At 45.2% G+C, this 27,266-nt stretch overlaps 1 protein-coding gene across 4 annotated transcripts; it reads right to left on the bottom strand.

Moving 5' to 3' along the window:
* Positions 1-543: 543 nt before the first annotated feature.
* LOC147625924 (serine/threonine-protein phosphatase BSL3-like) lies at positions 544-26,991 on the bottom strand. Of its 4 annotated transcripts, none has more exons than XR_015268738.1 (21): positions 25,625-26,008; positions 25,411-25,471; positions 19,380-19,458; positions 19,222-19,301; positions 19,034-19,128; positions 18,810-18,909; positions 18,530-18,599; positions 18,171-18,272; positions 17,962-18,043; positions 17,418-17,597; positions 3,760-3,949; positions 3,408-3,648; positions 3,138-3,308; positions 2,807-3,045; positions 2,625-2,709; positions 2,453-2,551; positions 2,152-2,354; positions 1,949-2,024; positions 1,678-1,809; positions 1,435-1,571; positions 544-1,190 (listed from the first exon to the last, which is right to left on the bottom strand). XR_015268738.1 is itself a non-coding variant. In XM_086817458.1 (21 exons), the coding sequence occupies exons 1-21, from the start codon at positions 26,088-26,090 to the stop codon at positions 1,107-1,109; spliced, it is 2,973 nt and encodes a 990-aa protein (XP_086673584.1). In that variant the 5' UTR covers positions 26,091-26,991; the 3' UTR covers positions 544-1,106. The 4 variants fall into 4 exon arrangements, 2 of the variants coding, with proteins under 2 accessions (XP_086673584.1, XP_086673583.1); XR_015268739.1 differs by having other exon boundaries at positions 2,152-2,351; XM_086817458.1 differs by having other exon boundaries at positions 1,678-1,813; positions 2,152-2,351; positions 25,625-26,991.
* Positions 26,992-27,266: the final 275 nt, after the last annotated feature.

Genomic DNA, 27,266 nt, shown 5'->3' with positions numbered 1-27,266 from the left:
CGCTTCAAGTGATGAATTGATTTTCAAATTATCAATTAACACAATGCCTAAGAAAAATGAAATGTTTTTTTTTTTGACTCGTCCCTAAAGCATGGAAGACACGAGTATGTGGACTGAGTGGTGTGGAGAACAACTCCACTGTGTTCAAGAATTATGCATGCAAAGCAATGTTACTTGCATGTTTAAGGATTGATTATTTGCGGCACTGCCAGAATCTTGATGATGTATATCAAGTTAAAAGTTACGACCGTGACAAAATTAATGTGCATTAACATACAAGAAACTTTAACCCTAGAACTGAACATAGAGTAACCCACAACGTGATAAGCACACTTGCAAAACTTACGTTCGCACAAACGATATCCTTGCAATCTTCTGCTAAACTGTCTTTGAAAAGTATATAAAATCCAAATAATAAATCATCTCCCACATCCCATTGCAAAATATACAAAACCTAACAGAACCTAACCACAGCGTTAATATAAGTAAATGATGCACAAGAAATGGAAGCCAATACTGCCAGAGTCCCAAGCTATAGGCATGTGGTACCTCAAATGGAACCCGGCTCAATTCAAAAGAGACTGCAAAGCATTACAACCGAAATCAATAAATCGCAGCAGTCGGGACAAATATGGCAGTTTGGTATATATCACAATACAAAGCTCCTCCATGTACGCTGAAAGAACTTCCTCTGAGATGAAAGAGACTATCCTCCCTTTATTTAAGGTCACCGATCTCCTTACAACTCTCAAGGACCGAACAAAGACAACTTAAACATCCCCATTTGCTAGGGTAGCTGCTGGTTTCTTCATTTCAGAGACTGAGAAAAATGAACTGTACCACTACCACATTGATGTTTCAGGCTCATTGTAAAAGAAGAACGGGACTGATGCATCTAGCAACAAACAAAGAAAGGAATTGGAGGCCATATGATAACCAATACACTGCCAAAATATCTCCTGTCGCATCTTACAATCAGATTAAGCTCATACCTTTACAATGCAATACTAAAAATAATTGATGCCATGGTCACCAACCAGCCAACCTGTAACCGTCCAAAACCTCCTTCAATAATATACTGTACAGAACCAAGTACAACCACTACCTCAGATCCAAGCCAAAGAGTTGCGATCATTAGCGGTATGAGGTCTCCCTCGTGTTGGTGTTGGCGGTCTTTGCACATTTAGCTCCTGAAAGTTTACATGCAGAAGTGAGAAAGATGCAAAACAGCCAATGACCCTTCAAGGTAATCTTTGGTGGTAGCTCAAAATAGCCAAATACCCACCTACATTATCATTAAATATAGCTCAAAATAAGAACAAGTTAGGTGCATGTGTGCATGCACAGGGAGGTGCATGGGCATGCGCACACGTGCTGGGGGGTTTGGGGGGAAGAACCTCCTCATAAGAGGTAAGTGTTGGTTGACATTTTTACCTGCATCCAAGTCTCCTCAGTAAGTCCATCCCCAGACAATTCAGACCCTACAATAGGGGGAATAGGATGAATAAGCTTTGGCACAACCACCAAATCTCTACCCAAAACAAGCAGTGCTCCTGCATTGTTGGCAGTTCCTGAAAGAAAATTTTCGAAGTTAGCTAAAACAAACAGAATGTGCAATCTATCCACTTAACAGATGTTGAAACAAGACAAAAGCAGCTATCACGAGCTTCTACTTACCGCAGTAATTGGTAGCAGAAAAGAGTGTTATTAGATGGCCTTGAGCGAAACGCTCAAATCCATCCATCACACACTCGTGAGCCCTCACAATCAACTGCAAGTTGTTATTCTTACAAAAAGCAATCACACGATCTGGCTGTAGACACGATATAATAGATTATAAATGTCAATTAACAAGAAAGGAGCAAGTATTTGTATACAGTAAGTGATTACTGTTAGATGATAAAGTGTTCTCCCTAGGAAAATAAAGCAGATTTTATTATATACACACCCCAAATGTAACCAAGCCAGGACCTCGGGCATTTGGACGGAGTCCTTCAACACTATCATTCTCAGTTGGGTCAGACCTGATAAAATAAGTAAAAAATATTCAGCTGGGTCAGACTTGATAAAATAAGCATAAGTATTTAAATTCTCCCAAAACGGGCAGGCCAAGTGATGAAATAAGCTGGCAGTAAAGAGCAAGCTTGTTACCAAAGAAGATCCATCAGAACAACAGATCCAGCATCCATCGTAATAGGTCGTTGTAAGCTCTCGATTTGAGATACATAGTTGATTGATCTACCAATTCCACCATGCATACAAATGATTCTTTGTTCTATCAGTGCTGCTAGAGGCAGCCAGTTGAAGAGCTGATTGAAACGATGCCATGCCCATATGCCGTCTCTCTCTCCCTGCTTGTGTAAGCATATCCATCAACCAAGAGAAATAAAAGAGCTTGATAGTACATGTCGAACCAAAAACCATTGTATAATTCACATAAAGCTAAGTATACCATTCGCTCAATGCATTCGATGCGAAATCCAAAAAGGGCATTGATGTCAGCCGCTTCATGATTACCCCGAATCAGATGTACATGTTCAGGGTACTCAATCTGCCACACAAACGTTCGATGAGATACTGGAGCAGTCTTTACAGCTTCCTTCAATGGAAATAGATTATCTCACCTTCAAAGCTAGTAGCAAAGTGATTGTTTCCAAGCTGTGCTGCCCTCTGTCCACATAGTCCCCTAAAAAGAGGTAGTCAATATACCTGGAATAGGGACAACAGGTTAAATGTCTGCCCGTATTTGCATGGGAGGTATGAGTGAGTAATCTAGAAGAAAACAGAGCTGTTCAAAAGAACTCACGTTATATCCCCTGCTGTAGAGGGATACCCATATTCATCAAACAGCCGCATCAAGTCTCCAAATTGCCCATGTAAATCCCCGAAAATTTTGATAGGTGCTCTCAGCTTCAATACCGTAGGCTCCCGTTGAAAAATTTGTTGAACTGTGTCGCAAAGCTCTGCAATATCGTTGGCATCTAAAAAGAACTGCCGTCTAATAGGCGGTTTCCAACCACGGGGCAATAACAAGTGAGAGATTATCTGCAAATTCAAAGGCAGAAGGAAAACCTTATTTTCATTTTTCCAAAGTCACTGCTTACCCAATCAAAGAAATAAAAAAGTAAGGTGTGCACCTTCTTATGCAAGCCCCTCGTGGACATCTGTCTGTCTAGTAATCGTCTTGCAGCAATACCACTATCGACAGTTCCGTAGCTTACTCGACGTCCCTCATTCTCGAACTGATCTAAAGAGAGCTGTCTGACCAAGCCCCCTAAGGCACCCCCAGGCTCCTGAGCAACCACCACCTGACACAATCACCATAATAATTGAATTCATTATTGAGACTCAAGGTTTATTGAGGCTGTGGAGCTATCTGGTTCATACAACTTTTAAAGGAAAAGTACCGCTCTATGATGCAATCGCACATCTGAATTTGGGGACATTGCATCATTCGATAGCGATCGTAACGCCTCATCTCCATTGATGTTAATGTTTGGAGCACTTTCTGCTTCATCCATTGACTGATCTGCATCGCCCTCTGTCTTACTGGCTGCTGCTTTGGCTGTTACATTTGCATATGTTACCCTCATTGCCTCAGCCTCAGCAATGGATGCTTTCAACAATGCCTCCTCCCCTCTTGCCAATCTTAAAAGAAACCACAATTTGGATAAGTTACACTAGCTAGGCCATTGATCATACTCTCATCGGTAAATGGGTTTGTGAAATGAGGACAAGGTAGATAAGGCAAGCACAAACCTCTGAGCTCTGTCAGCACTCTGGTCCATTGACATGACTCCATTACCAAGGGGTACCACTGGAGCTGTCATTGTAATTTCCTTATTGGAGTTGAGCACAACCTGGGTATCTTGTACAGAAGTCCCTGAAGAGGGAAATGTCTCTACTTCTGGCGGGTCGTCAGCTACTAGAAGATCATCTAGCAGGAATTCTGCAGAAATAGCAGAATAAAAGACTTCGAGCATTAGGTCTGAAATGGCTTTTATAAAACCATGATTTTCAAGACAACCAAAATTTTAGCCAAGTTTCATATGCTTCTACCTGCACACTCGAATTCTTTCTTAGAATCAGTATACATAAGCACAATGCAGCTATGAAGAGAACAGACAGTTGCATATGCCATAAAACTACACACTAAATTTCTAGCTTATAATTTGATACGACCACAATGCAAGTGCAAAGAGGCCATCTAAACATCATTATAGCCAAGAATCCATCACTATGAGAGACATCACTCCAATCACGATATTTCTTTGAGTAGGAAAACCTAGTTCCTTCCCTTTTATTTGTTTAGATAGGCAACGATGTAATGTTTTGAAGTGTTGCAGTTTGATTGATGTAGTAAGAAAACCTATTTCCTTCCCTTTTATTTGTTTAGATAGGCAACGATGTAATGTTTCGAAGTGTTGCCGTTTGATTGATGTTGTGTGCTGTTGCAGTCGACTAGCGTAAGTAAATTGGGATGAGAGACCATATTGTTTAATGGAGGATAGGTTATACAGCTTGGCATCCAGCACACTGCCAAATGACCAAAAAGCTATGATTTTGGATTTCTTGATTGATGGAGATTTCTAGAGGCTTAAAGACTTGCAAATCCCAAGGAGTAAGTAATTATCATTTTTCAATATTCTTGTAATAAGAACACTTCCATGGCAATGCAACAAAAGCAGGTAGATTTAGAGATAACATCCAATATAATACACATACTCGTCTGTCACCAAGTGATGACATGTAACTCACACCATACGAGTGTGGGCACTGTTGGACACCTTTCGTAGTATAAAATCACTCAAAACACTTATTTAAATGGCACAACATAAAAGGATAAACAAAGAAACTTGCACAAGACACCACCGCTAGGGCCGAAACACTCCCCCCCCCCCCCCGCCCCCCAATTACTTGAGTATTTTATCTTGTACAAGTTTTACACACTAAATATAGCCAGCTTTGCCATAGTACAAAATGAAAACATAAATACCAATCAGGATATAACAGTGAACTTTCCATTGTAGCTGCCTTCCAGAAATTTTCGTCAATTCCTGGAGAGATGCAAGCATCGCCTCATATTCCCGGTCCACACACACAGATTGTACTAACTCACAACAAGGTCTCAGCTGAAAGTACAAGTCCTAGCACCGGATAGAACTCCCGGGCTCAATCTCCAGCAGCAGCAAGTCTGGCCGCGACAAAGTCTCCCTGGCTGTCACAAGTGCTGCCCAAAGGCTCAAACTGGCACTTTGGCCGCCCGGATCAGCTCAAAATCAGAGTTCAGCTTTGTAGAAGAAGTCAATCAGCAGCTTTCAGCCCGTGTCCAAGTCTTCACATAGGCTGTCCAACAGCCCGAACATGCCGGCTTGATGACGTAGCAGCCCGTATAGGTGAAATTTTAGGGTTTTCTGAAATTTGAGATATGAAGCATGGAATAGGTCATTGTGAAGATCTGGGCTCCATTTAGCCTGTCCAGAAGCTCATCAATTCTGGGGATAGGATACTTATTCTTAATTGTCAGCTGATTGAGATCTCTGTAATCCACACAGAGTCTTAACGTTCCATCCTTCCTTTTCTGAAAGAGAACAAACGCTCCCCAAGGTGAAACACTGGGTCTTACAAACCCTTGTTCTAATAGCTGCCTAAGCTGTTCCTTGAGTTCAATGGCTTCAGGGACTGGCATTTTGTACGTGCGCTCGGCTACTGGCTGAGCTCCGAGGGTCAATTCTATCTCATGATCTACTTCCCGAATCGAAGGCATCTCAGTTAGCTCTGCTCAGAATAAATCATCATACTCACTTAACCATTTTGGTTCTTTAGCCTTTAACTTTGTGTCTACCGGATTCATTTTGACAACATAAATGAGCTGCTTCTTTCTAAGTCCTTTCAGTAACCTAGAAGCTTTTACTAATTGCAGATCGGGGAATCCGGAAATTCCAGTTCCTTGAACTTTGTTCTCGTGAAGATCACGGAAGGAAATAGTTCCATTGTGATAGTGAATGTCAGCTTGATTTTTGTGGAGCCAATCCATTCTAAGGATTCCGTCAAAAACTCCCAAAGGTATGACTCTGAACTGGCAGTCAATTACATTCCCATCTAGATTAAACTGAATATGATCTGTCTCATGGTGAGTGAAAAGAATCTTCCCACTGGCCAATTCAACTTGCATAGGTTTCCCTAATTTCTGTTCTAAGACTAGCTTACGCAAGCATCCTGGGGAAATAAATGAATGAGTACTGCCTGAATCAATCAAAAGCTTAAATGGCTTACCCTTATACTCAGCTGGAGCATGGAGGATAGATAATTGACGATTTGGCCCTTGGTTTTCAATCGCGGCATAAATCTGACCTCTTTCCTCTTCTACTACTTCTGCTATCGTAACTGCTCTGGCTGCTGCAGATTGGGACGGAACTCTTTCTCTTTGGTTACCCTAGTTCTGGGAGGGAGTTATGAGATTATTCTGAACAGAGGCAGATGGTTGGGCTGGAGTCCTCCTTGGATTGCCCTGATTTTGGCGAGACGGACCATGATTTGACTGATACGAAAGGACTAGTCTTTGCACTCTGGGTCCTTGACTTCCCTGTCCTCTTGACATGGCAGGAGTCGGGCAGTCTTTAAGCTGGTGACCAAAACCCTGACACCCAAACACCTATTCTCACTTCTAATCTCATCCCTCTGAATCCTTGAAAGAGGTGGGGCTCCTGAGAAAGTATTCTGAGGGAAGATCTTCCTTCACTTCTGAATTTCCCAGCATCTTGATTCCGGTTAGGGCCTTGCTACCTCTTTGGGGATGGAAAGTTTGAAGCACTTCCCCGGGTTTGGAACCTTTTAAAGTTTGAGGGTGCAGGCTTCGGCGGGACCTTAACAACAAATGCTTTGGCAAAGTCCTTTGATGTTCTGACAGCTTCTGCCATTGAGACTCGTTTGGCATTTTTCACTAGAGTGTCCAATGGCTCGTTCATCCCTCGAATGAATCTGGCCATCAACTGCTCTTCATCCAAAAGTGGAGAATATTTGAGGAGAAGGGCAAATCAAGAACTCATTCATTTTGGTTTCCAGGAAGCCCGGAGGACAGAACCTCTTCCTGAGGTAAGCTTAAAGATCTGACCAGGTCTGGGTATTTCGGTTGAGACGGTTTGTCTCGCAATGGTTCTTCCATGCGACCCTGGCCGTTTCCACAATTTTCAATCTGGCGAGAGCCATCTTTTTCAGCATTCATCATATCATCGTTTTGCTCCAGCCACTTGATGAAGATAAAACGTAGCATTCATATTCATTTACAGCATTCATACTCAGTCTAGAACAGTCCCAAACAGCCCCTCTCTCAGCCCTAGCTTTGCATCCCTCCCTCATTCCATTGGGGAGAGTGCATAGGCTCGAGATTGGACATCTTTGGTGTTTCTACAACAGTGTACAATTCAGCCCAACGCTTGGTCTTCAGAGGTCTTGTGTTTGGCTTATCGTCAGTCTCTTTAAAGATAATAAAGCAAATACTATCTCGGTAACGGGATAGGGGGCCCTTCAGTGGGTAATTCGGGACCCCATACGGTGTACAATTCTCATCTCTCTCTCTCTCATATCTCTTTAAAGTTTGAAGCCATTAAAGTGGATTGCTAAACTCGCGAAACTCAGGATACAGAAGACGGTGTGAGCATTTGTGTGACAGGATCCTCCAATACGAATACTTCCGTTGCATGTTACAGTTTCTTACCTAAGTAGGCCTATAGTGGCACCATCCCTTTGACGACCTTTGTCGCACTCCGGTTAGGAGTCAAGCTCCGAAGATATCACTAAATAAGAAGAACCATTCGAAGAAATGCTTCTGCGAAAAGAAGACGAAGACAACTAGAAGTTAAAGGAACAGATAAGGCAACTCCAGATTCAACTCGAAAGAATCCAAATGGAAAAAAAACTCGCAAAATTATAGGCAACCTTGGCCCAGCAGGAGAAACCCAAAGAACAAAGTTCCTCGATGGTCGATGGTGGATGACTGAAAAAGAAGAGTGAGACCGTGGAGCAAGACTGGCCGAACAGCTGGCCAAATGCAAGGCCAAAGAGGAGCGACTAGGGCAGAGCTGGAAGCGAAGGCAAACCACGAGCGACGGGCCCGAGAAGACTTGAGGGCTGGTAACTTCTTTCCACCCTTCTCAGTCCCCAACAACCCTAGCCATAGCCTAGACAAAAATTATCCGTGCCTCACCGAACTTCACCAAGTATGACAGCAAGTGCAACCATTCGGTTGTGACCCAATTTATTCACCAGTTTGTTGCCCACTTTCCACTCTCCAAGATCACAGATACCCAAGACAAAGTCCATTAGGCGGCTTCACACCTCACAAGTGCAACAGACACAAACCACCCAGCAGAACCAAGCGTCTTACCAACAATCAGGTAAGGGGACTCCCAACAACAAAGACCAAAAGAAGAAGGGCCAGGACAGCTCTTCTACTAGGAAGGAGCGACAGACCTAAAAAGACCCCTAAGGAAAAGATCAAGGACGGCCTTACTAGAGAATTCTTAGAGTCAAATGAGAAGGAGCGGTACTTCAAACAGAACCGTTGTTTTTTCTGCCACCACATTGGACATGCAGAGAAGGATTGTACCAAATGGCAGGCGAAAAAAGGCAAACAACCAGCCTCTACAGTGGCTACCGCCACAATTGTACCACCCCCTCCACCCTTGCCCTTAACCACCAATGTTGTTCAGCTTTTGCCCGCTTTGAATACAGTACCCGCACTGGTATTCGATGATAAGCAAGAGGGCGGAATTGAGGAGCGTCAAAAAGATTTAATCATAGCTTATGGCACAACGAAAGGACAACAATTTGTTATTCTATTCGACAATGGTAGTTCAGATGATGCCATCTCTCCGCGGTTGGCGACCAAGATGAAATGTACCCTTGTGCCGTATCATTTGGACATGAACGGGTTCACTCCCGGCCTACGTACCAATATTACCAAGAAAGCTCCGCAGTTTGCCTTCACAGTCCAGAAGGCTCAGTTTTGGAGGGATTTCATTGTCTCGCCCCTCCTCAAGTGCAACATGATCCTAGGGATTCAGTGGTTCTGCCAGTATGCACCCATTCCTGATTGGGGGCAAGACACCTTCACAATCGTCGAAGGTTTGCCAGAGCCGACTATCATTCGCGAGTATCGGAGCATTCAAGGTATTCCGCTCATTTCTCACCTCCAAGCTAGTAGAGCTATTAGAAAGGGAGCTGAGTGTGCGATGCTCTATGTCTGCCCATAGCACATATCGACATTCACCTCGACTCCATAATCCATTAGAGCCTCAGATAACAAGCCTCCTCCAACAATTTTAGGACATCATGTTGAAGGATGATCTTCCACCCAGACCTCCACCCTCTCGTCTTGAAGACCATCGTATCGATGTGGTCCTTAGAGCTGAGCCACCCAGTAAGTTTCGGTATCGTCTTTCCAAAGCGTTGGAAGCTCAGTTGAAGACGCAACTAGGGCAGTTGCTTAGGTCTGGTAACTCACAAGTTTCATCATCATCGAACGCCAGATGGGCGGGAAGGTGTGTTGCAACCCGCTATTTTTTGCATAGTACCCAAGGGGTCCCCTATGCACAAAATAGCGGATTTGGGTGGGGCATCACGCTCATACAGCATCTGATATGCGGGTGAAACTTTGTGAGTAGGTCCATGGGACTGCTACCCCTCCACTCGCAAAGTTTCACCACCATCGAATGCCGCATTAGTGGGACGGTGTGTTCCCACCCGCTAATTTCTTGCATAGTGCCTAAGGAGTCCCCTATGCAAAAAATAGCGGATTTGGATGGGGCATCATGCTCGTACGGCATCCGATGCGGGTGAAACTTTGCGAGTGGGTCCATGGGACTGCTACCCCTCCACTCGCATTTCACCACCATCGGACGCCGAATTGGTGGGACGGTGTATTGCCCCCCGCTATTTTTTGCATAGAACCCAAGGAATCCAAAAAAAATAGCGGATTTGGGTGGGGCATCATTTTCATATGGCGTCCGATGCAGGTAAAACTTTGCAAGTAGGTCCATGGGACTGCTACCCCTCCACTCGCAAAGTTTCACCACCATCGGACGCCGGATGGGCAGGAGGTGTGTTGCCCAGAGTCACATGGGGACGGGGGACGGGGACGGGGGACGGGGACGGGGACGGGGAAGTGCCGTCCCGGGGACGGGGTCCGGAACGGCAAAAAAAAACCTCTTTTTTAAAAGCAATTTAGGAGTTGTATGCATGACATACATATAGAGACACTTTGAACAAAATTTTACACCGAATAGACAAAAAAACAAGAGTCATTTTGAGCAAAATGCACTAATAAAACATCGATGGCACACTGATTATGTGATTGATAGTCTGATAGATACAAAGAGATAAGTACATGCCTCATGGGCAGTGAGGGTTACAAAAAAGAGTGGGTACAAAATAGAGATACTAGATAGATCATAGATGATAGAATCATAGATCACAATAGATCATGCAATTCCATGCCCTTGAACCACCGCCCACTCCACGACTAGTGTAGTGGACCTCATCCCACCATGACCATGTGTGCACCGCCGGCCTCCTTCGTGAAGAGCTCGCAACGGAAGATGTGGCGGCGGCGCCTTCACCTTGAGATGCCATGAATGATGATAGTGTGAGAGAGAGGGAAGAAGGGTGCAATAGAGAGTTGCAAGTTGCCGCTTGACTCTTGAGGCTTGCAAGTCTCAAGAGGGATGGATCATGGAACTTGGAGAGAGAGAGAGAGAGAGAGAGAGAGATGGCTTGGAAGTTGGCACAATGTAGATAGTATAGAGAGAGAGAGAGGGCTAACTTGCCACTTGGGCCTTGAGGCTTGGACAATGGAACTTGGAACTTTGGAAGCTTGAGGCTTGAGCAATGAGGCTTGAAGCTTCAAACTTGAGTGTGGAGAAAAGTCCTAAAGTGTGCATTCTTTCATAGCTGGAAATTTGCCCGTTTCTGGCCGTTTCTGGCCATTTTCTGACCATTTATAACCCCTGTCTACGTCCCCTATCTGCGTCCCCTGCCCGTCCCGCGTTTCGGGAACGCGTCCCCGGGACGACTGTATGCGTCCCCATTCTGCACGGCGTCCCCTGCGCGTCCCCCCCCGTCCCCGGTCGTCCCCGTCCCCGCGACCCGCGTCCCGCGTCCCTAAGGGCCGTCCCCGCGTCCCCGTGTGACTCTGGTGTTGCCACTCGCTATTTTTTGCATAGTGCCCAAGGGATCCCCTATGCAAAAAGTAGCGGATTTGGGTGAGACATCATTATTATACAGTGCCCGATACGGGTGAAACTTTGCGAGTGGGTCCTTGGGACTGCTACCCCTCCACTCGCAAATTCCCACAACCATTGGACGCTAGCAGGGTGGGACGGTGTGTTGCCACCCGCCACTATGTTTTGCATAGTGCCCAAGGGGTCCCCTATACAAAACAAGACTAGCCAATAAGGCAGGTGTGAATGAGGTTGGGTGCTCATGAGAATGGAAGAATTTACAACACCTAGTATAGCATGTACGCTTATAAACTGCGAGCTATGTGTTGCTTACTAGATATGGCCGAATAAATCTAGGTGCTACTTCAACTTCTTTTTGAACAGTTTGTAGCTACTCAGCCGGCTTGCTTAAAGCATGGTGGCGATATAGCTGCCAAAAGAAGTGAAGCATTTCTAACGATGGCAGCCGAAAGAAGCGAAGTATTACAAAGCTTTCAGTTTTCTAACCTTGCAACACCATTGACAAATTTGTTGACAGATTTGCTCAAGGGAGTGAAAACTAGAAGACAAAAGGCAGGTAAGGCTTTAGAGGTGTTCTTTGCTCTCCAAAAGGTGGCTTCCAAAGCACCAATCCTTAAACTCGCATCATCGGATGATCCCTTCGAGGTGATCACCGATGCCAATAATCTCGCCATAGGAGCAGTTTTGCAACAAGAAGGAAGACCCGTGGCATATTAGAGCAAAAAGATAAATGATACAGAAAAAAAATATTCTATGTATGACAAAGAGTTGCTAGGGGTTATCACAGCCTTGAAACAATGGAAACCTTTTCTTTATGGAAGAGAATTTACTGTGAAGACAGACCACCAAGCCTTGAAGTGGTTACAGACTATGCCAAGTGCCCAGTGGTACAATAGACAACACCAGTGGACTCAGTTGTTCCAACAATTTGTGATTGAGTACGTACCACGTAAGCACAACCTTGTAAGCAGATGCTCTGAGTTGCAAAGGTAGTATTTAGATAGTACAAGAGTCCACTGTGTTGGAGATACACGGAAAAGATTTAGACAATATAAAGACACAGTATGCATATTGTCCAAAATTTGGCACTCCTTACAATATGGCCATTTACTCAAAATCAAGTCATTATACCATTCAGGACGGCTGGCTCTTTTACAAGGAGAAGAGACCGGCACTCCATGATGCCCATGATTCACTTGGTGGTCATCGTGGGCTCAACAGTACTTTGGAGAAGTTGAAAAGATCGTTTTACTGTGTCTATAAATATGTTTCCACATGTTCCATATGTCAAAAAGTGAAAGTACCTCACACCAAACAGGCAAGGTTGTTTAAGCCATTGCCCGTCCCTGAGGATCCATTTCATGACATTTCGATGGATTTTGTTGTACCACTTCCCGCATCTACTGGATCTTGGAATACTCGATGTATGACGATAGTTGATAGATTCAGTAAATTTTGTATGCTTATACCATGCAAACAAACAACCACAGCAGAAGATATAGCCCGACTCTTTCTCCAATATTGGTATCTAGTTTGTGGTTTGCCACGGACCATTACTTCAAATCGGGATCCGAAGCTTACATCTCACTTCTGGCGAGCTTTGTTCCACAACTTTGGTACCAAATTGCAATTGTCCAGTGCATTCCATCCCCATACCGATGGCCAAACCAAGATTCGATGGCCAAACCAAGATTTACAATTAGTTGGCTTTCAATGTGCTTAAAGCGTACTAACATGACCAGCAATCAAAGTGGGAGCTTCATTTCCCGTTGGTACAAGCGATTCTCAATGACACACTCATCCAGTGTTGGCAGAACTCCGTACAAGGGAGCCTTTGGTCGAGGATTTTCATCCCTTCTCATGCGGATAACCTCTCTTTCCTTGGAACCCAACAAGCTGACAGAAACTTTTTCCGCCATCATTGAGTCAATCAAAGAGCGTCTTACCAAAGCTCAAGAGGCTTACACCAAACAGGCAACCAAGTCACAGAGAGACATCAACTTCAAAAAAGGTGAATGGGCATATTTAAGGATCATGAAGCAAAGACTCAAGCAAGTGGGCAAGTGCTGTCCAAAGTTGTCATTCAGAAGTTTTGGTATTGGCGGACTATCTTGAAGCTATGAACCTGCCGCCAAGCTCAGCAGGAGGGAATATCACGTGCACCCATGCAATGTGGTACACGGTGACAAACTGGCTCATCAACAGTGCAAGAACATGTACAGAAGTAGTACCTTTTAGGATATTTTGTCGTATGCCATGACCCCTTTGTGAGCCCTAGTTTTTTGTTTTTTGTCTTTGTTTTTCGAGCCGAGGACTCAAGAGAGAAACGCTTTTGTGAGCCCCAATCTGCAACATGTTAGGCACGAGCTACATACGTCAGCCTCCCAGCCATAGAGTTCTGTCAAGTCAGTCCTCTTAACCCACTTTGGACTCTGGATAATTCAATAAGTGATCATGTAGGTGCATGTAGATGTCAGCCATAGGAGTAGTATGCATTATAGGCATATTAGTTGCACTCATATAGCAGGGGCCAGCCCCAAAGAATGGGTGGCCTTGCAAGGGGTAGGTAATACCCCTAGGCACCCTCTAGGCATCAGTCGGCAGCCTATGGGCTTGGGCATGCAGTCGACTAGGGCTAAGATGGCCTGGACAGCAGTCAGCCAGAGGCAGACTGCAGTCGGCCAGCAGTCCCCGACCAGCCACGCAGCAAAGCAAGCATTAAATTCTATTTAATTTAGGTCGTGGCATTTTCAAAAGGCTGACAGCATCTTCTCGCAGCCGACCAGCCCCCTGAACCCATAAAAAAAGACAAGCCATCATCAGTCCCAAAAATCATCAGAGTTATCAAGCAATTCAATCAAGCATGTGTGCATAGGCCCCAGCCTTTGCATACTTACAGCCACTCTTGTGCTTTCAGCCCAAGGCAAACGAAGCTCAACCTCTTCAAGAGATCTCAGCACAGCAACCCTCAGTCTCAGGCCGATGTATCCTCTTCGAAGATAGCTTCACAGTCGCCTACAGCTTATGCACAGTTTTGCCCAGTGTTCGGTCGCTCTGTCCTTGCGTTTGGCGGTCAGTCAGTCAGTTTGTCTGCCCAGTCTTAAGGACACAGTTTCAGCTTGTATTCAGTTCTCTGAAGAAGAAATAAAGCAAATACTCCTGCTTGCAAGGGGGGAGCCCTTCAGTGGGTAATTTGGGACCCCATCTGGTGTCGTCTCAACTACATCTTTCAGATTGATGTATGTTGTTTTAAAGGATTGCTAAAGACTCACTAAACTCGGGTTTAAAGAAGGCCTCGTTGTTTCACTCGGTCCTAGTTTGGCGTATGCTACACAAAGAGTCTACGTACTAAGATGCCCATATCTCTCATGCCAAAGTTTGTTGCTACCCAAATCAGCCTGAATCGCAAACACTAAAAGCTCATACAAGCTGTTCTTCTGAATGCTCTTTGTAATGACCTTATCATCTCCATCAAGAATGACTCCACCATCTTGTCAAAGTGAACCCCAGGTCACGGTCCATTATGGTTGAGACAAAAAGGAGGTTTCTCTTCATATCTGGAACCCCAAAACATTTGATAGACTTTGTGTACAAACATAAGTGAAATAGTACTTGAACCTTTGATTGGGCACTTGGCATCGTTGCCCAATGCCACCATGACGTCATCTCCCACAAACTTTAGGGAGGAATACCAATTCTTGCAACTGGTCATGTGCTTAGAAGACCCACTCACGATGATCGAAGGATCATCATGTGCTGCAACATTAGCTATCTCATTGCATAGTCTCACTGCACACTTCTTCAATGGCAACAAACAGCTCTATTTCTATAGCATGATTGTATTCTTCCTTGGTCTTCATAGTGCCATTCTTGGCATCTGCTTGCTTTTTCTTGCATTCTTTAGTTATGTGCCCTTTCTTGTTATAGTAAAAGCATTTAATCTTTTTCTTCTGATTTGAAGAGTTAGAATCCTTACCCTTCTTCCTTGTGTTAGTGAAGAAAGCCTGGTCTTGACACCATTGCGACTCTTCATCCGCATCTCCTCATCTTAAAGTAATAAGCTGAACTCCTCAAATGTGGCAATACTCATAGACAGCAACGAGCGAGATCCGGGGAGAGCACACTCATGCCGATTGCAGCCATCTAGTCACGGACATCTTTGATTCTGGTGAGAAACACCTCCACCGTTTCACCTTCATTCAGCTTCTCTTGTTGAAGCTTTTTGAGTCCTTGAGGGAGTTGTATAGTGGCTCTATAACAAAGCCCATGCTTCTGCAACTGTGAAGACATGATGAACCATGGTCAGCACGCTATCTTCCACGCTAGTGACAATGGCACAAAGAGCATTTGAATCTCTTCGTCTCCAAGCTTGCACAAGGTCGGCAACAGGTGGTACAGTGTTGTCGTCTGTCGCATCCAATGTCGGTGGGGGATAAACATCAACACCAATGACGGTGTCGTCCCAAAACTCATAGGAGGAAAGAATAGCCTTAAGCTTGAACTTCCGAAGAGGATAATTAGTGCCGTTAAGCTTTCCATCAGCACTGAATGGTGGTGGGCAAGGTCGTGGAGAAGATGCCATTCCTCCTAAGGGGCTGCTAGATAGCAAGAAGTTTCGTACCAAGCCAAAGCTCTGATACTATGTAAGAGGATACATACCACTAGACCACCTACTTCCTATAGCTACTCTCGCCCTAAGGTCCTACATGCCTTGGAGACCTCCCTCTCTGTACGGATACCTCATAAAATCATAAGAGCACAAATTCACTTCTATAGGCTATATTTTGCCCGCTGCTTTTATTATAAGCTTTTAACCATTGCAAGCATCTAGTTGGCTTTTTATTCACTTCTTGGCCAATCCCACCCTCATCCTAGCTAGGCCTTAGCCCTTGGGTGGGTTATATCAGCCCCTACACCTGGCTAATACCTAACCCTACCCTTGGGTCACACATCCCTTTAACCCTGGGTTATCCTAACCCCCAGTTAACACTGACCCAAGGCCCACTTAGAAATGTAACACCTTGGGTCTGATGGGAAAACAGAACGATTTATGCCCTCACCCTTAAGAGATTCAGCTCCTCTCTGCGGACCAAAGGCCGAGTTCCAACCCCCATTGGAGGGCACTAACCACCCAAAGGGAGATGATCATGGCAGTCATTATACTGCAACATGCCTCGTCGTGCTCCCCTACTGGCATCCCTGGTGTAACTCCCATCGTGATTGGTTGCACAAAAGAGCACTCCTTTTGGAGATGGTTCCCTAATCCACCCTTGGCCTAACCTGATGTCACAGCTCCCCCAAAGATCTATGTGGTTCTATGCCTATCCCTGCAGGACTCTCACGTTTCAGCATTCTATGTCCTCTTGAAAAGGAAAGCACGGAATAAGAAACTTGCAGTCTCTACTTTAAGTGAGCAATCTCCTTTGCCACCTGCTTGAAAGACATGGTCGTACCTAGTATCAGTCAAAGTTCTTGGTCAGATGCCCACATGGAGATGGATTCATTGTTCTCCCTAGGAGAGGAGGACCTCAGCATCCCTTGCTGGTTCCTTGCTAGTGGACAAGAACTTCTGAAGGTGCTGTGCCTCACCAGAACAGACCAACTCTTCTGCAAGCCTCAGCACCTTGGGACTTATTTTGCCTCCAAGTACAAGCTCTAATTTTCACACTTCCAAGTGGCTCTGCTTCTATGTTGGGCAAAATCTGTGTGCACGTGCCCACATGCCTGCATCCTTTCGGCTCATCCATTAGGCAGGTGTGTGTGCATGAATGCACATGCCCCACATACATGCATCCTTTCGGCTCATCCATTAGACGGTTGTGTGTGCATATGTGCGAATGGACATTTGTATGATCTGCTACTTCAACCCTAAATGACAACGTATGCATCACATGTAGACTACTCTGCATGAAATGAATAGAACATCACCTACTTCACTCCCTCACATCCAAGAAGACCCCATCACAATTAGCTGCCTACTTCATAACAGAAAGGGTTACCCTTCATGCATAGCAGTTGCCTTCATGAAAATTCACAGAAGGCCCTTCATGTTTTATCATTGTTGGGGAATGCAGAACGTCCCTCAAAGAAATTGGGCTCACATTACACCACATTACAAAGCATAATAATATTTTGCAAGAAAGAAGTTTTGCCTTACGTAGGATGTGATGAGATTACCTCCTCTAAGACCACCATATAGGTAGGCCTTGCTTCCAACAGCTGCTGCTGCATGACGACACCGCCTTGTGGAGTCCACATATGCATCCCCTTTTGCTGCATCTGAACTTGTTCTACTTAATCTTGGGCTTGTGACTACTCCATTACGATCAAGCCAGATAGCAGCATTTGTGTCCAAAACTGCAGATAAAGATGGATTTTTAGCATTGGTCTTCACTGGCGCAGCCAAACAGATTCAAATATGATCATTGGATTTCTGTTCAGTAAACTTGGAACATCAACTTCCCCACAGCTTTACAACTTGCCAAAATTTGTGGAGAAAATTACCTTTCAAAAGCACTTTATATATTCCTTCATTGAATCAGAAATACTGTGAAAGTCATTGCAGTGAATAGCAGGAGGAGAGGGGGCCCAAGGGGAAGGAAAAAAACAAACGCTGGGCCGTGAGGTAAGGAAGAAGAAGGGAAAAGGGGAAGGAAGGTCGTGGGGGGATTGTTTTGTAACATTATGTCATCCACAACAAGCAAAATAAAATAAAATTCACCAGCAGCACTTGCAGTCCCCTCAACCATCCTGCCCCCTCGAAGCGCACCGCCAGTGACATGAAGCCTTGAGCCCACAAAAACCTATATTTCCAAAATGTTGCAAGTCACTACTTAAGATGTGTATTAGTTTTACCTTCAACAATCCATCACATTGCATATAAGCACGTATAAAAGAGAAAATCCAAACTTCAGAACACAAGACACATACAGCTGCATGCTGGTACCGTGGTGAAGGAGCAACTCCAGGGGCACGAGCCCATTCCCAGCGCCCATCCCGATGTTTGATTAAGGCAAAAGCACTGTCAAGAGGCTGCAAATGTACGACTTCATAATTAAAACTCATGAAAGAGACAAAGTACTAGCAATTTAAAAAAGCACAGTATTGATTAGCCAAAGGCAAATTAATAGCAGCAAAGAAAATGAATGAAAGCAGGAGGCTATCTAGGGCGAAAGCCATGGCTCTAGATAAGAGAGGATTAGCATCAACTAGCAGCTACAGCTTGGCCAGTTGCCTTGCATCTTACAATTAAACCTTGTAAGTACATCAGGGACCCTAACATTACATACCATACCACTGGCATCTCTCCCACCACAAAGCAGAAGTAAACCATCTGCACGTGCACTTGCTGTTGCATACCTGCAAGCATCCATAATCAAAAGCCAATAAATTATAGAACTCCAGAGTGGACAATCAAGAATTCAAGGCAAATTTCAAATATATCAATGATGGAAGCCACACAACTAGCTATAAGATTGTGTATATGCAGCTTAGGAAGAAGAGGCTCCATTAATAAGCAAAGAATGTTACTGTGTGGAGGATACATGTAGGAAATCCAGAAGACATTACATGCATGAAGGTAAGGAGTCCCCTTCTGGTTCAAGTTTCCTCCATTCATAAGGTTTGGTTGCTGTGTCCAAGGACCATGCATCAGAAAGATATTTTTTCCCTGCAACACAAAAAGCTCATATACTATTAAAAGTTGACATTACCAACTCCTCTCCATCAAAATTTAATTTTAAAAAGTACCAACTCCTCTCCATCAAAAAAGCTATGAAGTGCTCACAACTGACCATCATTTCCACCAGCAACTACAAGAAACCTTTGTTGAACCAGTGCCATCACATGACCATACCTGGGTCCTGGACCTGGCCCCTGAACCACTACCCTAAAAACATGGAAACAAACAAGAACAGTCAGTAGTACAGTCATTCTGACCCACTCTTTATTATTGTTCCCCAAGCTTTGGAGTGATAAAGACCTATGCCATTTTGGTTTCGAATGGGTCAAATCAAGAACATGCAAATCTTCTGTCGAATGTCCAGCAGGTCCAATACCTCCCTGTCGTGCAATCAAACCAAATCAGATAGAGAACCACAAGACATTCCATGGACTAATAAAGAGGAGTATCTAACTCACCTGCGTGACAACCATTGTGCCAACTGCAGTTGTAGCGTGTGCTGCACGTGGAGAAGGCGGTTCTCCAGCAGGATGCAACCTTCAAGCAAGGCATTTAATATGAGAACCTTACGCACAGCAATCATGTAGCTGATGAAACCAACCTAAGAGCATATTGAGCATCTCAAGATTGCCTTCACAATTTCCGAGAGATGGTTCTCTATACAAAGATGAGTAAATGAGAGTTCTTCAAACAAGAATTGTTTTACTTAGGCCATATGATTTTAATAGATGGTATTCAAATCAATCCCCATCAGATTCAGGTAGTCACTGAATCAGTACTATGACAGAGATGAAGTCATTTCTAAGCTTCATTCAATTCTTCTGATACGGAATTATAATTTCATTTGTATATTTCCAATCTCTTTGGAAGGGGCTTTCATAAAAATTGATTAATGTAACACAATTTTCTACTGCAGCATTTCATAGAGTTGAAACACCAAGCTACTACCGCACCTATGTTGCACATAGAGGAGTAAACCATTTGTGGTTGAAACAATATGTGGTGGGCGATGCATTGTTACACGAGCAACCTTTACGTTGTCATCTATGCATTAAAGAAGTAGAGACACTATCTTCACAGGGATACTATTGATGTTTGCATGAAAAAATCCTGCCCACCCAAAAATCAGTCCTGGGTAATCCATAAGTATGCGACATAAATGTTCAGCCCTACTAAAGGTCACCCATAAAACTATTGGTCATGTCCACTCCCGGCTAGTTCAGGGCACTTAGCCCTAGGCTTTTTAGTACTCACTTGTACTTTCATTTCATATCATTATTGAGTACATCTTTTCCAGCACTCACGTTTTCTCTGTGCTTGAGGTTGTGTGTGTGTGTGTGTGTGTGTGCAGGCTAGCTGCCCTCCTACCCAACATTGGTATCAAAGCCTGGTTAGGGTTAGGGTTACACCATGCTGTCCCCCCAACATTAGGGTTAGGGTTTGCCCCCTGCTGCCCTTCAGCTTCTTGCTTCAGCCTATTGCAAACATTGACACGCACCTTCTCTCTTTAGCTGGCGCCTCTTTTCTTCTGTGTGCTGTTCTACACACTCCTGTACTTCGCACGCTTCTGTACACTGCTCACGACCTGCTGCTGTGCCCCGATTGTACCTATGCGCGTTGTCGCCCTGTACCAGAGCCGCCGCCGACTTGTACCTGCGCCTCATATCTGCGCCGCCGCCTCCCGCCCGACTGTTGCCCAGATATGCGCCGACCAGTTCACCTTGCGCCATATTGCCCTTGCTCCGCCCTGTGCCGACTGTACCTGAGCGGCCGCCCTCAGTTGCCCTGCCACCGTCGACTGTATAGCAGCCGCCGACCGTGCCTCAGATCTGTCAAATCTACACGTCCTGCCTCAGATCTGTTCACCACCTGCCTATTGTACCGACTCCTGCATTTGTGCACTTAGAGATGATGGACTCCGATGCTTCATCGTCTTCAAGCAAGGAGGCAGTTGGCTTCACCGCGAAGGATACCCGGGAATGGATTCTTGACAGTGGTGCTTCCAGGCATATGACTCCGTCCCGTGACTTCTTCTTGCATCTGAAACGGCAGTCAGGTCGCATCTTTACTGGCGACAACTCCACTATTCGATACATAGTGAGGGCCGGATGGAGATTATTCCCGACAGCAAGGGGGGCAAGCATACTTCCTATGTTCTTTATGTCCCTGCTCTGGGTTTTCATCTTCTGTCAATGCATGAAGTATGCAAGACTGGCTTTCGAGTGGAATTTGAGGAGCATTCAGTTGCTCTACGGGACCGTGAGACTGGCCAGGTTGTTTGGGAAGGCGGTGTGGAGAATGGTATCTACAAGCTCTCTGCACTCTCCTCGTTGACAGGTTCTTAGGTCGGAAATTAGTGGCACTTTCGTTTTGGCCACTTAAATGTGGATGCACTTCGGCGAGCTTTCCGAGACCAGATGGTGGTTGGCTTGCCAGATGTTGGCAGTAGGCAAGGGCGTTGCAATTCTTGCATACGTGGTAAGCAGCACAGGGAATCCTTTCCGAAGCAGGCTTCCAGGCGGGCTTTGAAACCATTGGAGTTGATTCACACTGACTTGTGTGGACCTCAGCACACACCATCTTTGGGAGGATCTCTCTACTTTATGCTGCTTGTTGATGATTGTACCAGATTCACGTGGGTCTACTTTCTTTCCCAGAAGGACCAAGCTTTTGCATGGTTCAAGGATTGGCACGTGATGGTGGAGAAAGAGTCTGGATTTCAGGTAAAGACTCTCAGGGCTGACAAAGGAGGTGAATTCTCCTCGACTGTATTTCTCAGATTTTGTGCAGATCATGGCATCAAGAGGGAATTGGCCAATACAGGATCACCTTCGGAGAATGGAGTTGTAGAACGCAAGAACAGGACTGTGGTGGAGATGGCGAGGACCATGCTGGAGCATCGTGATTTTCCTCGTCCACTTTGGGGAGAGGCTGTGGCAACGGCTGTCCATACCCTCAACCGATCTCCGACGACTTCAGTACCTCATATGACTCCATTTGAGGCATACTTTGGCAGGAAACCTGATGTCTCGCACTTCCGTGTTTTTGGGAGTGATGCGTATGTACATATTCCGAAGAAGCAGAAGGGGAAGCTTGACTCCAAGTCCCGCAAGCTTGTATTTGTGGGGTATAATTCTTATTCCAAGGGATACAGATTGTATGATCCGGACAGGAACGAGATTGTTGTCAGCCGGGATGTGGTCTTTTGACGAGCATGTTCCAGTATCCACTGTCGAGGAGCCGCCACTTCTTGGAGATCCAGAGGAGTCTGATGATGATTCCCAGACCATTATTCCAGTTGATCAACCTCAGTCAATACAGGAGGTTGAGCCCGCAGCTGGAGTAGAGCCCCCGCAACCACAGGAGGCTCCATGATCTGTTCGAGTACCTAGGTGGTTGTTGGACACCCTTCGGGAGTTGGGTGTCACGGAGTTACCCTCCGAGTGGACCAAAGAGGACGGCCCTTGAAGATCACACAGAATCCGAAATAAAAGCAATACAGCGGAGCTTCTTCAGGTAAACTATGCTCTGATGTCTCGTATTATGCGGGACAAAGAGCCCACTTCCGTCAAGGAAGCCCTTTCACAGGATACTTGGAGGAAAGCCATGCAGGTGGAACTTGATGCCATCGAGAAGAACAACACATAGGAGTTGGTACCGAGGCCGTCGAAACGGTCAGTCATTGGTGTCAAATGGGTCTTTAAGACCAAATATGCGTCTGATGGGTCGGTGGACAAACACAAAGCCAGACTTGTGGCTAAAGATTATGCTCAGTGGCCAGGCATCGACTACGAGGATACCTTTGCACCTACAGCACGGATGTCCACGATTCGGACCGTTCTTGCCCTTGCTTCTTCTCAGAGGTGGCCCGTGTATCAAATGGATGTAAAATCTGTGTTCCTTAATGGTGACCTGCAAGAGGAGGTGTATGTTGAGCAGCCTCCACGCTTTGTTGTTCCAGGATCAAAAGGGATGGTTTACAGGTTACGTAAGGCCTTGTATGGTCTTAAGCAGGCTCCCAGGGCTTGGAATCAGAAGATTGATTCCTTCTTTATTCGGACTGGATTTCAGAGATCGGTTGCAGATTCTAACCTGTATCTCTTTCGGGAACGCGGCATGGTTAAGATAATCAACCTTTATGTGGATGCTCTCATTCTCACCGGCGGTCATGTGGAGCACATTGGTGTGACGAAGGCTGTCTTGTCAAACGAGTTTGAGATGACCGACTTAGGCTTACTCCACTTCTTTTTGGGATTGGAGATCTGGCAGACCCAGAGGGGATTTTTTGTCTCTCAGCAGTGGTATGTTCATGAGTTGCTTGAGGCCTTTGGGATGGAGAACTGCAAGCCTATTACTTCACCGATGGACCCAAACACAAAGTTAACCGTTACTGATCCTTGTGAGCCAATTGATGCCTCGCAGTACCGGAAGTTGGTTGGTTCATTGATCTGGTTGCTGAACACCAGATTGGACTTAAGCTTCTCCGTGGGGCTGTTGAGCTCTTTTATGCGCAGACGCCATTGAAGTCTCATTGGGACGCAGGATTGCGGGTCTTGCGGTATCTACTGAGTACGAAGGATCTAGGACTCTTTTACACAGGAGGGGATGGAGTAAGACTCCAAGGTTGGAGTGACTGAGATTGGGGAGGAGATCCAGACACGAGGAGATCTACTTCAGGATACAGTTTTACCCTTGGCTCAGGAGCAGTTTCTTGGGGCAGCAAGAGGCAGCCAACTATTGCCCTCTCTTCGACAGAGGCAGAGTACCGGGCTGCTTGTGGTGCTACTTGCGAGGTTGTGTGGTTGCAGAGGCTACTAGGCGAGATTGGGTTTCCATAGAAGGAGCCCACAGTCATCCAGTGCGATAACCAGAGTTGTATAGCTATTGCTCGGAACCCGGTCTTCCATGCCCGGACCAAGCACATAGAGATACAGTATCACTTTGTACGTGAGAAGATCTTGGCTGGTGACATCTTGCTCCTTTATTGTTCGACGGAGGACAATGCGGCGGACCTCTTCACGAAGTCTCTACCTCAGGCTACGCTCAGTCGGCACTCCAGCTCCCTTGGGTTGATTGCACAACCAGGAGCTGAGAGGGGGTGTTAGAAGTCATCTCCTGTCTTAATCAGACACCAGGGCTTCTGTTGTGGGTGTGCCCGCCCTGTATAGGTGTTTTATCATTTTTCCTCACTCCCCGTATTTTTTCCCCATTTTTCCATGGTGCGGATGGATGCCACATGTTGGCAGGAGCTCCTGGTGGCTGGCCGACTGCCTATGATGCAATCGTGGAGGTTTTGATGCTGGCCGACCTGTTTTGTATAGTCGTGGAGATATTTTCTGCTAGCCGACTTGCTTTATGCAATCGTGGAGAGCCCTCAAGCGCTGGCCGACTACATCCATGGGGCATATAAATAGGCCCCATGTTCATCACCATTTTCTCATTCAGTTTTGTACGGGATCTTGTGTATAGAGAAGAGTTCACACGCCTATCTCTCACTGTTTCTTGTGCTGTCTATTTTCTGCACTCTACTTGCTCTTGTGGACCCAAGTTTGGTTATCATTTCCGCTGTGTATTTTGACAATTGCATGGTAAAAGGTCAAGATTTGCCACACAAGTTTTGGATGGAAGCGGTTATGTGTGCAACTTATGTGCTAAATAGATGCCCTACCAAAGCCTTGTAGACCATAACCCCTTATGAAGCTTGCATGACAGGAAGCCCTTAGTGGCTACAACTAATGTCCACTTTGTTGATGATGAGATCCAAAGCCTGCACATTCAAATTTCTACAATGGTTGTATATACACTCAAGTGACCCTATCGATTTGTACATTAGTGTTCACAATGGTATTTCTATCATGTACATGGCATCAATACTCGCAAGAAATTATGTAAAAAGCAATCCCTACTACTAGCCAACAAGCCAACGAGCTTTTTTTTTGGGGGGGGGGGGGGGGAGGGGGGAGGGAGGGAGGGAGGGGGTGGTTAGGTATATAAACAAGGGATCCTAAGCCATTTTGCCATTTTTTCAAACTCACTATGGTGTTGCTCCAAGATTGTTGAGCGACTTTGTTTTCTGCTTTAAAACTAATAACAACATTGCCTTTCTTTTCTTTTCTTTTCTTTTTCCATAAGTAGATCCTTCTACAGTTACAATTTTGGTACCCGCCTAGAAGCCACTTGGTCTTCCAATAGGAAGGCATTACATGTTGGCGTCGCAAAGAAGCCACAATACCAACGGGGACCTAAAGGGATTTGAACTCAGACCTCCCCTCGCCAAGTCACGAGCCTACATTGCTTTTCCTTCAAGGTTCATGACCAATTTCAAAAAAATTGCAAAATGCTCCTAAAAAGCTACCAATTGAACTTTTACATGATTTAGGTCACTCATGCATGCATTTAACTGCTGCCCCATGACCAAGGCATCAAAATAATTCATAATTATAATTATCGCTCTTTTTGTTTTAAAAAATCACAAATTTAGCTATATACCTCGTCCATTTATTCGAAATTATGTCATAGCTATGCACATCATTGGTGACTCCTGCCAATCCTGTGATTGCAAACAGCAAAATCAAATGATAGTTACACCATTTCGATGGAAGCTCATGCCTTTGAGTCTCAAAGGCTTAAAAAGGTAAAATTTCAATAATGATCACATCACTTCAAAACCTCTTCGTTAGACAAGAAGAAAGAGAAACATTACTAATGCCAGCGCCTCCACTGATGGACTGGGAACCAGCTGCCTGAGAGCCATCCGTAATTGAAGTTGCACCCCCGAATAAAATGAGCCGAGGGCCAACATAACCAGGTGTGTTCTCCTCCCCTACGCCTAGTACTGCCGTCAAAGTGTGACCAAATAATGGGCCTGGATGATCTGCTTCCGTGTCCGATGAGGGAATGGCAATATAAGTCGGGGCAGGCTTAGGCCCCATGGATGATCTTGATGATGAAGGAGCTACATGGTAATGCTGGTACTCATTATGCTCAAGCTCCTGGTGATTATCATTGGTGTCTTCTAAGGCCGGAGATGGGGAAGACGTGGGTGGAGGGGGCAGAGGAGACGGGGAGGGTGGGCACGAATCCTCCTGATCCTCTTGTTTTCCTTGCTCTTGATTTTGTTGTTGTTCAGAAGCATTCGTGTTATTTGCAGTCCCGTCATCTTCGTCCATTTTGATGAAACAAGGGGGATGCAAGCAGCATGATCTTAAGGAAAAGATGAGCAATCTCCCCTAGAGATCCTGGGTAGCGTGCAGATAAATATGAAGAGAAACCCTAGAATTTGCCCAGGGTGGCACACACTTAACCAGGATTTAAATGTGAAACGGTGTAAAATATACCAAGTCCCAAAATGTCTGAAACTTTAAGCTTAACAAGACCTGCGATTTGCAGGAAACAGTATCGTTTTTAAGAGGGAAAGCAGAAAATCACACAAGGAACTCAAAGGGAAAGCACTTCTCAGCTGATGGAAATGAGAGAAAAGTAGGGTTGCTACGGCAGGTAATTAGATTCAAAATGCTTTCAAAAACAACCAAAAGCATCTAAATGTGCGGCTATGGTGGGTTTGGATGGGACACCCTACAGCTTCGATGGAGAGCAGACCTTTGAGATTCGATAGAAAGAAAAACCAGACTAAAAGCTTCAACGGAAAGCTTTACTGTAACCTAGAGCTTCAAAGGAAACCAAGACAACAGGATGCAGGGGTAGAAACCCTAAGTTTGCCACAGCCATGCAAAGTAAAAGCTAAAGATTGAACCACATGTGGCTTCGAAAAACGCAGAAAATATACAGGAAGGGGGACTTCACCACTGTGTTTGGAGACCACTCTGCACGCAAGCGGGCTATGGCGAGGCCGAGCTCGAGATAGATCGTAACCGTAGATACCTTGCCTTTCTCCTAGGGGACTTTTTTCTGCCAGAAAAATCTACCCAATGCTGCTAAAGAGACACGATGAAAGAAGGATTGATGATGACGATGATGAAAACCATTCGGAGTCGGAAGGGAAGAGAGAGAGAGAGAGAGACCTTTTTTTCTTTTTTCACAAATTTTTTTCGCAATTCCCGACCGTGAACTGTTTGCAACCTCCGGAATCAGGTCCACTTTGTCACACGGTGCCAGCTCAGCCCATTTGCATCTCACAAAACTTCTCCATTAAACCTTTACCATTCATTAAACCTTTTACTAGTACGGCCCGCCCAGGCGTGAACCCAAGCGTGTTTAGCTTCTCCTCTTGTATTTTCAAAATTCTGACTCCTCCTCCTACCACTTGTTAGCTTCTCAGCCACTTGGAACCTTCGGTTATAATAGATGGAATAGATAAGTGTCACGTTACCTTAGATAACTTCATG

This window comes from Cibotium barometz, chromosome 23, assembly GCF_041138505.1.
Source record: "Cibotium barometz isolate CiBa-2024 chromosome 23, ASM4113850v1, whole genome shotgun sequence".
NCBI lineage: Eukaryota > Viridiplantae > Streptophyta > Polypodiopsida > Cyatheales > Cibotiaceae > Cibotium > Cibotium barometz.
The sequence above is the reverse complement of the archived record's forward strand: the minus strand, read 5'-3'. Positions and strand labels throughout refer to the sequence as shown.